The following is a 12,053-nucleotide window of genomic DNA, read 5'->3' as shown; positions in this document are numbered from 1 at the left end:
TTGCCCGTTTCTACTGGAGAACTGACTGTTGTGCAAAAAGCAGAGGAGGGCAAGTAAAAAGTACAAGGAAGTAATCATCTTCTGCGAATGTAAAATCTCATCATGTTTTCAGGAACCCATCACTGAAACAGCAGGTATTTTTGGTAAATGTGAGCGATAGCAGGTAGAGATTTACACACGTAATACTGCAATAACATCTGGCACGGGCGAAGAGGCCTCGCCGCCGGCAGGAGAAGAGATGAATCACGGCCGGCGGGTTAATATGCTTTCACCTCTGCCGCAGAGCAGACCTCGTACATTTACCGCCTTGAGCGGAGGTGGCGGGGCTGGGATGGGGGCGCTCAAACAGAGACAAAGGCCACGGTCAAGATCAAGTTGAGTCAAGTTAAACCGCCCTCTTGTTTTTCGGCCTGTTTACCTCATCTCACTTTATGTTTCGTTGTCTCTGCCGTTTCTCAACTCCAGCAAATGTCCAATGCTCAATTGCATTTTTAATTGCAGGAGAGACCCTAATTGGGCCTGGCTCCGTCTCCAGAAAGACTTTTGTTTACCACCATATAATATAATGGGACTTTAAAACGCGACCCTCTTCAGCACTCAAACGGAAATGAGTTCCTGAAGCCCCGAATCAATCAAGAAGCATTTACTATGCAGATCAATGGGAATATGCCATTCTTTGGAAAACGTAGCCTTTAGTGGCTTAAAAATCCTGTTTATCACTTTTGTATGTGTTTTTTTGTCTGTGCGTGGTCTTCAACCATCATCTCCTCGTCATCCAGGTTTTGAGCTCTCGCACTGCGACGAGCCCGGCATTCCGCAGTTCGGCTTCAAAGTGACCGACCAGGGCCACTTCTCCGGTAGCACCGTCACGTATGGCTGCGACCAAGGTTACACGCTCCACGGCAGCGGGACGCTCAAGTGCATGACGGGGGACAGACGCGCTTGGGACCACCACCTTCCTTCATGCATAGGTAACCCCCTCCACCCCTTGTCTTTACACCTTAATCTCTCTCTTTCTGTCTCTGCCTCTCTCCTTTGCTCTGTGTGTGTCTGTCACCATTTCTATGCGTGGTGATAATCCAGAGGATTTCATTTACACGATTTCCACTTAATTGGACTGTCGGAGAACTAAAGCAACTACCGATGTTTTATGCTGTGGCTGTAATTTTTGTTTCGCGACGGCAAAATGCCCTTGTTTTGAGGCCTAACTAAGAAGGCCTCTGAGAAGCGGTTCGGCGGACAATTATTTTTACTTTTGTTACTGTTGCTAATCGCGCACAGCTTTTCACCCAAATCTCTCCCGTTCACATATTTCTGAAATTTTGACAGGTTTTTGACAATGACTGTTAAATGCATGATTCAGAGATTGTTCAAAGGAGACTTTAGGCGGAAGGTTGGACATGTTGTACAGTTTTTAGCCTGCACTTCAATATTCAGGGCACGCCGTGAGGGCGGTGGGGGGAAATGATAAAGCTATTACCTGCACGTTGCTGGAGTCTGGAAGGTGTTGTGAGGTGATGGATTAGGGTAAAATATAATTTACAAATTCAGGACGTGTTCAGAATCACGCTTTAAATGTCATTGTGTCCCGTTACCTTTCCGCCTTTTTTGCAATGAAACATTCTTAACTCACATTTCGCTATGGTCAGTATGATTAGATAAAAAAAAAAGAGATGCTTATTCCTTCAACATGGATTGGTCATTAATAGCTGGTATCCTAGCCAAATTCTAACTGGGGGCTTTGTAGGTATTTCTCCAGGCCCAAGTCTCCAGACCTCTACTAAGGACTCTTACATTCGTCTGCAGTTATGATACTAATTATAACGTGCTCTGGACATCGAATACACTTTTCCCATTAATTGTCATTTGTTCTATAATATAGATAGCCAGACAATAACCAGAGGAGAGACGGAGAGCCGACGTAGATTGGATGATAACATATTGCCTCAGTCATTAACACTTGTAGCGGCATCCTTCCCACAGTGCAAGGACCGGCCTATCTATTCAGTTGACACAGTCTTTTTAAAGGTAATTAATGGCCCCATTAGGAGGTAGGCTTGGAGACGCAATCAGTTTTGCATTCCTAAGTATCTCCGGCTAGGCAGGAAGTCCTTGTCGCAGTTCTTTTACCACGGCAGAGGGGAAAAAGGCTTTTTTCAGCAGGTGTTTTGCTCATTAGTGCTGTTGTTTGGGGTTTTTTTAGACTCTGGGCTTAGAATGCATGATTTCTCTATGGAGTATCTATGTATGCTCATCACTATGTGGCTTCTGACATTTTCACGCACGAGTGTCTGTATACATGCACAGTTCTCTTTTTCTTCTCAATGGGGGTTTTCAAGGGCATTATTTACTTGTTGTGTCTGTCTGTCTGTCTGTCTGTCTGTGTGCCCACGCGTGGGTGCTCAGCGGAGTGTGGTGGCAGTTTTAAGGATCAATCCACTGGCCGTATCCTGTCCCCTGGATATCCATTCCCTTATGACAACAATCTGAGATGCACCTGGACCATCGAGGTGAACTCTGGCAACATTGTCAGGTAATGTCATTGTTATGACCGTATTGTACATTGTTACAGCATTAGCAGTTACACAACATTCTTGTGTGTGAAATCTTCACCATTAAATGTGCAAGACTATGTTTTTTTATATTTTCTAAATCAAATCGAAATATAACTGTTTTTCATGCTCTGAGTTTTTCAGACATACCCTCACCTTATAATCAGTGCACAGACATATTATTCTGCCCTTCCGTGAATATATTGGACACAATTCTACAGCATAACAATTATTCCGGCTGCGCGCCATTGATAAAAATAAACAGTCCATAAATGTCAGTTACATAATACGTGTTGTGATTAAAACCTCTAATTGCTAACAAGTGTATAGTATACATGGATTGTATGTATGGAGTGAATTTGGCATGATGGCATGAAAAGAGTTATGATTGACATTTTGTCTCTCACTCTGCTGGTTTTCTCACAAGAAGGGGGTGACCTAGATTGAACCGAGAGGAATTGATTTGAATATGACTGAACTGCACTGGAAACATCCTTACTCTACATGACTTGAAATAATTTGGAACAAAAAAAGAGATAAAAACATACCTTAAAATTGGTTTTCTTGTGATGTTGTACGGTTAAGTAAAGATTTCTAAGATGAAGAAAGAACTTTTCCAAAGCTACACGTCATGAAGACGAACAGCCCCCGAAGCCACCCTATTAACAATGAATGGGAGAGCGACTTTGGAGACAGTGATGGCCCCCGGGGGGATTTTCCTGACATACTGTATGGGCACATCTTCTCCTTTGCAGAGCCCCTATTACTGACGAGACGTTAAACCCATTTGGGCTTGGCGCTTGCAAATATTGTATGATTTTCATGAAGTAAGTCTCAAATTGCCTGTCGAAAGATTTGCATACAGCCACCTCGAGAAGGTACCGTAGCACTCATTCATCCGAACCCCCATGGGACGACTGTCTTGAAATCCTTGGTCAACTGAAACGCAAATCAACATACACGAACTCTTCTACAGCAACCCAAGAGGTTTATTCAAACTCTCTCAGAAACAAACATGAGTGTTCTGCGCCATTTACTCAAAGTGTGATCCGTAAAACCACAGTGAACTTTTGCTTCAGACTAAAGTGGAAAAGGAACTTTGAATAACTGAGGCTCAAATGAGAAAAGGTCTCCTGTTTCACATTGTTTGGCTTGGAATTAATTAAAATAAAAACTAAACTGCCCAACTGAAACCAAACTTCCTGTTTCGATTAGCTATTAAAAAGTGTTTCCCTTCTGCATAATGCGAATAGGGAATGATAATTGATAATTGGGTGAATTTAATTATTTGATCATATTTCCTGTTCTCCAGTTAACCAAATTTATAACTTGACCAACGAAAACAGCCTTATGTGGAATTTGCCAATGTTGAGCTCAATAAAATCAACCACCCCACACAGTCTCCAGTTCCTGGCGTTCGACACGGAGGCGTCCCACGACATCCTGAAGGTGTGGGACGGACCCCCCGAGAACGAGATGTCCCTGAAGGAAGTGAGCGGTTCGCTGCTGCCCGACAGAATCCATTCCACCCTCAACTTGGTCACCATCCAATTTGAGACCGACTTCTATATCACCAAGTCTGGCTTCGCTATTGACTTCTCCAGTGAGTATTAATAAGACGCAGAAAAATAAAATTCCTTTTTTCTATTTCTCGCTAGTTTCATAACCTCGTCAAATCAGTTCACTGTTAAGTCTAGAGGGGTTTTACATTTCCAAGCCCTCTCACTGTAGGCAGGCATTGAAAAACCATCAGAGTTGTTACCTGCTGTAATCAGCCTGTAATCTCTTCTTTTTAATAACTGTGTTTGAGCTAGAGCCTGAGCCTGACAGCTGTCTGCCACACGATACGAAATCCATTGTGTATGAGAGTCTTAAACGTTCGGCTCGTGCTCACTCTTTTTGTGTGTGTGTGTGTGTGTGTTCGTGCCCTTCAGGCTCCCTTGCAACAGCTTGCAGAGATCCAGGCATGCCCATGAACGGCAGCCGCAACGGGGAAGGGCGCGAGCCTGGCGACTCGGTGACCTTCTCGTGTGATCCGGGCTACGAATTGCAGGGAGAGAGCAGAATCACCTGCATCCAAGTGGAAAATAGATACTACTGGCAGCCCAGTCCGCCGAGCTGCATCGGTGAGAGAGCAGGAGAGAGGGACAGGGGAAGAGGGTTGGTGGCTGCGATGGCAGGGAGGCAGAGAGAGAGAGAGAGAGAGAGAGAGCAAGAGAGAGAGAGCGAGGGAGAGGCATTAAGCATTAACTGGCGGGTGTGAAATTGCTGAGATGGTAAGAGAGAGAGAGAGAGTCTTTCTATTAATTCAATGCAGCAGAGAACATCCCTATCTTCATTGTACAGATATGTCCAGGGCAAACAGACGACACTAGAATATGTTTGAGGCGCTGCCAGCACTGTCCATTCAAGGACTCGTAAGGTATTGCTGTAGTGCTTTAAATGTCACACTTCATTTTGTCATACAAGAGAGGTAAAGAAACTCAAGGTAAGTTATTGCCAGCGCCTTTAGTTTCTCTACATTCTGGACGTCTGTTTATATAAGGTCAGGCAGCTTTTAAGGTATTTAAATGGTAATGTATTAAATATTTTAGCATCTATGACTTTTAATTAAAATAGGTTAAAGGGTTGTATCAACCCGCTATTGTTTCTTAATTTTTTTGCTCACAGTTTGTCGATGTCGCTTGAAGATCTTAGGTGTGATATTTGCATATTGTGTGTGTAGCGAGCTCACATCAAATATGCTTCAATAAGAAATTACATTTACTCGAATGAGCAATAAATACCAAAATCAAAGCAAACTAATGTGGTTTAAAAACCTTGTTGCATTGTTGCAGCAGTTCACACAAGTCTACTGCATTTACTGGACTCCTAAGTTCTCCTCTGATGGTGAACTGTAGGGGCCAGTATACTATTCCTGTGACACTTAAAGCACTTTCAAGGACTTCTGGAAAGATTTTTTGGTAGATTTGGTCAGGTAATGTATCACTAATTATAGCTATACATCTTTTCTAGCCCGTAAAGCACAGATTGCGTATCAGAATTTGCAAGTATTTTGACCCGGCGGCGAACATTTAGACATTTGCAATTACTTAAGGCAAATTTTTTAATCATTTGCTTATGCTGGTTGTACTTCAACTGGTCTACTGAGGTACAGTAAATAGTGATGAAGTTCATGTAGCGCCAAGGCATTATGGCAGCAATTATTATTTAAATAGCTCAATCACTAATGTAACACTAGATCAAGCAGTCATTAAATCATACAAGCAGTAACGGAGCACGTCACCAGTTGCACGACTCACCGATCTTGTCATAGACTACATGACCTGCGAGTGCTTAATCTTTGCCGAAATGAATTGAGCTAGACCACACGAGCTGGCGACCACCCAAGCCAATTTTTGTGTCTGTGTGATCGCTGTGCGTGGCCCCGTTTCAATCCACGTCTATCTTTTCCATATCTCTATTGATTCAAGCTCCGTGTGGGGGGAATGTTACCGGATCTTCGGGGTTCATCCTGTCCCCAAACTACCCGCACCCCTACCCACACAGCAAAGACTGTGACTGGCTCATCGCTGTCCATTCGGATTACGTCATCTCGTTGGCGTTCATTAGGTAAAGCACGTTACATTCTCGTTGGTATGTCATAAAGTAATTTATTTATATGAAAACATGACTCAAATGACCTTGGATATGCTGTAGCTGTTTTTTATTTAAAGTCGTCACCCATGAGATCACTTTGTTGAAAAGTACTTGTTTTTTTAGCTGCCACTTAACTGTACACTATAAGAAACAGCTATTCAAAGTTTCTGCATTCTGTTTGTGTATTTGCATTATGTTTGTATATATGCTGTTTCCATCATTGGTGGCTCCACCACAAAGGTCGGCCACATACAAGAAACTGGCACTTATTGAGATGTACAATGTAAGATATAACCGTACTAGATACAAAACCAGTGTTGACCCTTTTGAGTAACAAAACCTCAAACAAATAGGTTTTTACCAGAAGCCAGGTTGTGTGTCTTGCCCAGCTGAAACAGTGTTGAACTCTCATTTCCAAGTCGATACACTTCGACGCTGCTGGGTGCCGTGGAATTGGTTTCACTCTCTGGCGCCATAGCGTCAGAGTGTGGAGCAGAGTTGTTGACGTGTGTTAAGCAGGGCGCTGCAAGCATGTGTCCAGGTGCGTGGTGCGATAGGGGGTGGAGAAAGCGGTAACGCTTCTACTTCTAGGTAGATAGGCACCCCTGCTCCTGCCCACTGAAATATGGTGGAGTTAGATTGAGAGTGAAGGAAAAAAAAAAGTATATCGGCAGCAGAATTGTGAAGTGCCTGCGATCGGGCTCTCTTTTATTTTCTCTCTCTGAGATACGCATCTCTACCCTACAGTATTCATTTCAGGTGGAATGTCTGACTGCAGAGACCGGCTGGGCTCATTCGCGGATGGGCTTGAGTGCATTTTTAAAATGGTGCACCCCCATTCCCCCGCTCTGTATTGATGAATATTCATTCCCTAGTCGGCCCGTGGAGAAGCGGAGCGGGAGCCCAGGTGCAATTGCTCTGGCCCCGGACCCCTCGCTTTACCGCTCACGAAGTGAAGGTCAAAGCGTGAAGCGTGTTTTTTAAATGTATTTAATTAATTATTATTTTTTATTTTTTTTCCCAGTCTGTCCTTCAAAACAAACATCTAATAGAATTGGCACAACACTGTTTTTCCTATTGGGAACGCAAAATGAAAGGACTGCATTATGATTCTAAATTGGAGTTGCCTTGTTCCAACTCAAATGTAATCATATCCGAGCAATTTACATTTTTGTCATAAATGATTCTCATTACTTTAAAAACAAATGGTCCTCTCTCTTTCTCTCTCTCTCTCTCTCTCTCTCTCTCTCTCTCTCTCTCTCTCTCTCTCTCTCTCTGACACTCTCTTTTCTCTCCCACACTGCGGCGTTTGATTTGATATACTGCGCAACAATATGAAACGATCTTTTCACACCGCATTGCCGTTGCCATCTGGGAAGATTTTGTGGCACCACAGTGTCACAACAATTTAATCTCCTTTCACCTCTTGGGGAGATATCTTTTTTTTTTTTAATCTCTTTGTCTGGAGATGCAAAGCAAATTGCCTGGCACGACACAGTTCAAGCATCGTCCTGCACGCTCTCAGTTATAAATAACCCCAAAACAATGCATTCTCCATCTCTCACACAATCGGTGCAATCTGCTCATTAAAGTTAGTTAAAATAATAACAGTTTTATTTATTTTGTCTGCCTCTCTTGTCCGTCTGCTCACCACAGCTTCAGCATCGAGCCCAACTACGACTTCCTCTACATCTACGACGGGCCAGACAGCAACACTCATCTGATTGGCAGTTTTCAGGACAGCAAACTTCCGGAGAAAGTCGAGAGCACTTCCAACTATATGTACTTGGCGTTCCGCAGTGACGGCTCTGTGAGCTACACCGGCTTTCATTTGGAATATAAAGGTACTCTTGAGGCCTGTGTGGAGGGAGATTCAGGCCGCGTTTTCCACCGAAAATAATATAATGTATATGCATGAATGGGGGATGAAAAAAAAAAGAGTGTTTACTTTTCGATCTTACGGCAGTGTGGGATTTTGTTGGATATGTATAGAAATAAATTGGCACGTTTGCTTTTTGAAGTATGCAACGTAGCTTTTTTCCTCTGATGTCCATGCCAGATGTGAGAATAGCCTCGGTTTCATCCACGGCCATTATGATTTTCCACCAACAGTGATGTAGATTACTTTTTAAAGAACAGGCTATATATGATCAAACAACCTCTCATATCTCATCCAACTTTTTACATAATACCTGCTCATTAGAAGTTCACGCTTCTTGGACAATTGTCACTCTAATTGCTTTGTCGTCCTGGCTGGCAGCAAAACTGCGGGAGGCATGTTTTGATCCCGGGAATGTAATGAACGGCACCAGAATGGGGACAGACTACAAGCTGGGATCCATGGTGACCTTCCATTGCGAGGCCGGCTACCTGCTGCAGGGCTACTCCACTCTGACGTGCATTATGGGAAACAGCAGGAGGCCTGAGTGGGATCGGGCCAAACCCAGCTGCCAAGGTGAGTGGCAACACTCTTGGAAGTTTGACAAATGGGACTCCTGAGTTCCTCCGGCAACTGAGGAGTTCCATCTGACCCAAGCCTTGATTGTTGACAACCACGCTAAAATGGCTTGTTCACACTCCAGGAAACATTACAGAAATCACATTCGTATGAAATTTCAGTGATGCCATTTTATCTGGCTGAACCAGAATGAGAACAGAAGCTCCGGTGTCTTCCTGATGCGGGAGCACATCCCCCCCGTTGTAGCATCCCTCTTTCTTTCTGAGTTGCCTGTGTGCAGCCTGATGCCCTCGGCAGGAGGCTCCTGAAGTCTCCTCTGTCCCAGTTAAAGACTAAAGGTGACCGGGCTTCTGCCGCCAGGGCTCCTCGGCTTTGGAAAGTATTATCTTTTAAATCTACCCACGAAACACACCTTTACCATCAGGGTTTTTAGTCTTTTATCCGTGTTCGTTATCCAACGCCCAGTTTTGCATATTTTGTGTTTTAATTGACTACATTAATCTCATCCTAACTTGATTTCCCCAATAATTTACTGCTAGTTTTTCTCTACATTTTGTTCCTGTTTTACAGATCCAGTATTTCCCTGTTGCTTACCCGATCGTAGCTGATCAATGCGGACACACCACTCTCTTGTTAGTTGTTTGTTCACGCAATTCACTTGTCATAGGTCGACTTATTTGTAGGGAGAATAAGTGTATGTGTGTGTGTAATGCCTAAGGCAAACCGAATTTTGGCATATGACTCTGCTCGGAAATTTATTTTCAACTTGCATATTTGCCAAAAAAAAAAAAAAGAACGCAACAGCAAAACATGCACCCAATTTGCACGTCCTAGGCAATGCTGTAATTGTTTGTTTTGCGGATGCACAACAGTTCTGTGTCGAACGGTTCAGTAAGAATGTCCACTAATCTCCTGTTTCTCCGTCCAATGTGAACAGCGGGACAGGAGTCAATCAAGTTGTCAACCAGTCAGACGTTTCACTCAAGGGATTTACGAGTTGAATATATGTATGAAATTGTTCACAGTAATACCAATTTAATGATGGCTTTTCAGAATGGCACTGCTGTCCAATGTTTAGGCTCATTTGAACAATGGCTCCGACCTGTGGTTAGGGCTGCAATCACCTGGGCCCATGTTGCTTGGCACTGCCTCTTGAACATGGCGTCCCCACCTTCCCTCTCGCTCCCCCTGCACTACTGTCACCATTCTGCTTGATGGAGCAGTTTGAATTGAATTCTCCCCGCCTGCCCATCATTGCATATTCTCAATTATACGCCTCCGCTCCCCTCAAACAAGGAAACCGGGATTAATTGCTGATACATCCCTTCACGTCGAAGCCCTCCACTCACACGCCGCCGTTGCCTTCCCCTTGTGTGGCTCCAGAGGAACACCGGTGACATGTGCATTCTGTTGGGCCACATGGGGGCCCGGCGGCAGCTGGCGGCGGCTTTCCTGCGACAAATGAGAGTGTGCTTGTTAAAAGTGGCGGCTCCCCACCTGCTGGCTGGGTCCGTGAGGTCTGAGGCGACGGCATTAGGGGGGGCCTCTCCGCAAATTAGCTGCATCATTAGCAGCTTAAGATGGAATGCTGGGATAGCTCGCAGGTGCGGGACGGAGTGCGACTCGATATTAATGAACCCAGCAGCCGACCGAAATAGTGTCAACGCTCTTTAGTGGCGGTACAGGGAAAAGTTTTGGGAATAAGAGCCTGGAGATAAAGGGACATCTAGTGTGTTTATTTTTTTTTCTAGTATCAAGTGCAGATGATGTGTAAAAAGCTACTACTGTGTATATCGAGGCAAAGACCCAACCTATCATGGCAACATGTCAAATGAGTCACATCAAAAGAGAAGAGAGAGAGAGATTATTATTATTTATTATTGTTAAATGATTTAATCATGGCAGCCATAGTTAAATTGGTAATCCGTAAGATTATTGGGTTAAAAATAATCCCATATTTGATCATTTTTTTAGCTGGCAATTTATATATATGTAAAAAAAAACAGCCACGTGTTGCATATGTTCTTCTATATTCCATTTCCATTGTTGGTGGCGGGGTCCACCTTACCTTGCAAGAATGCAAATATCGGGCGTGTGCAAAAAGTGAAATTCTGTTGTTGGATGTTGAAGACAATTTCATACTCGTCAGGCTGTTTTGTTTCCAAGTGTTGATGCTCACATATCATTCCTGACATCATTGTTTCTAATTGTTGATGCTATTCCCACCATACCACACATTGTTATTATGGGCTTGTTCCAATAGCAGGTTGCTTATAATTGTGTGCTTTGGCACTCAAAGGTGTTTTCAATTTGTGTGAAGGCTCACAATACTGTTCCTGGTTTCTTGGGAGTGTGTGTGTGTGTGTGGGGGGGGGTCAGTCTTGTGGTGTTAGTCTAGTGATGTTTGACAGCAGTTAGGGGTTCAAAAGTTTTTATAATTTTTATTTCATTTTCCAAGGTTCAACTGCTTACCTGCGCAAGTTGTGTCGGTGGATTTGCTGATATGCTTAGTTCCCTCCTTTTTCTCTCAATATGGTAATGTGTCTTTGCTCGCCCTCCTGCACCAACAGCTCCCTGCGGAGGCCACTCTACGGGATCGGAGGGTACGGTGCTCTCCCCAAACTACCCACATAATTACACCAACGGCCAGAGTTGCATCTACGACATCTTCGTCCCCGGTGACTTCGGTAAGCGTTTTAAACGTTCTTTTGACAATGTTGCAGAGAATGTTCCATAAGTTCCATTTGCTCAGCCACAACATTGACATTAATATTGTGTAGGTCCCCCTCGTGCCGCCAAAACAGCTCTGATCGTCGAGGCATGGACTCCACAAGGTCTCTAAAGGTGTCCTATGGTATCTGGCATATTAGCAGTGGATCCTTTAAGTCCTGTTAGTAGTCCCGTTCCAGCACATTCCACAGATGCTTGATCAGATCTGACCCTAACTCCGGCCATCCACATGATGTAGAAGAAAAAGTGATTCATCAGAGCCACCTTCTTCCATTGCTCCATGGTCCAGTTCTGACGCTCACGTGCCCATTGTAGGCGCTTTCGGCGATGGACAGGGTATTCTGACCGGTCTGCGTCTACCCAGCCCCATACGCAGCAAGCTGTGATGCACTGTGTGTTCTGATACCTTTCTATTATAGCAGCATTAACTTTTTCAGCAATTTGTGCTGCAGTAGCTCTTCTGTGGGATCGGACCAGACGAGCTAGACTTCACTCCCCACACGCACTAATGAGCCCATGGGTGCCCATGACCCTGCTGCCAGTTCAATGCTTGTCCTTCCTTGGATCACTTCTGGTAGGTACTAACCACTGCATACTGGGAACACCCCACAATACCTGTCGTTTTGGAGATGCCCTGACCCAGTCGTCTAGTCGTCACAATTTGCCCCTTGTCA

At 44.2% G+C, this 12,053-nt stretch overlaps 1 protein-coding gene across 1 annotated transcript in view; it reads left to right on the top strand.

Moving 5' to 3' along the window:
- The window catches only part of LOC307234379 (CUB and sushi domain-containing protein 3-like), a gene marked incomplete at both ends in the record, with an annotated part of 277,445 nt that overhangs the window by 131,544 nt on the left and 133,848 nt on the right, over positions 1 to 12,053 (top strand). Inside the window, 8 exons of the mRNA XM_080006075.1 lie at positions 780 to 971; positions 2,407 to 2,533; positions 3,953 to 4,155; positions 4,487 to 4,678; positions 6,026 to 6,164; positions 7,848 to 8,035; positions 8,452 to 8,646; positions 11,220 to 11,336. Coding sequence (XP_079862201.1) covers positions 780 to 971; positions 2,407 to 2,533; positions 3,953 to 4,155; positions 4,487 to 4,678; positions 6,026 to 6,164; positions 7,848 to 8,035; positions 8,452 to 8,646; positions 11,220 to 11,336 — 1,353 coding nt within the window. The remainder of the gene's footprint in view (positions 1 to 779; positions 972 to 2,406; positions 2,534 to 3,952; positions 4,156 to 4,486; positions 4,679 to 6,025; positions 6,165 to 7,847; positions 8,036 to 8,451; positions 8,647 to 11,219; positions 11,337 to 12,053) is intronic.

This window comes from Zeus faber, assembly GCF_960531495.2.
Source record: "Zeus faber genome assembly, chromosome: 8".
In the NCBI taxonomy this organism is placed as follows: domain Eukaryota; kingdom Metazoa; phylum Chordata; class Actinopteri; order Zeiformes; family Zeidae; genus Zeus; species Zeus faber.
The sequence above is the reverse complement of the archived record's forward strand: the minus strand, read 5'-3'. Positions and strand labels throughout refer to the sequence as shown.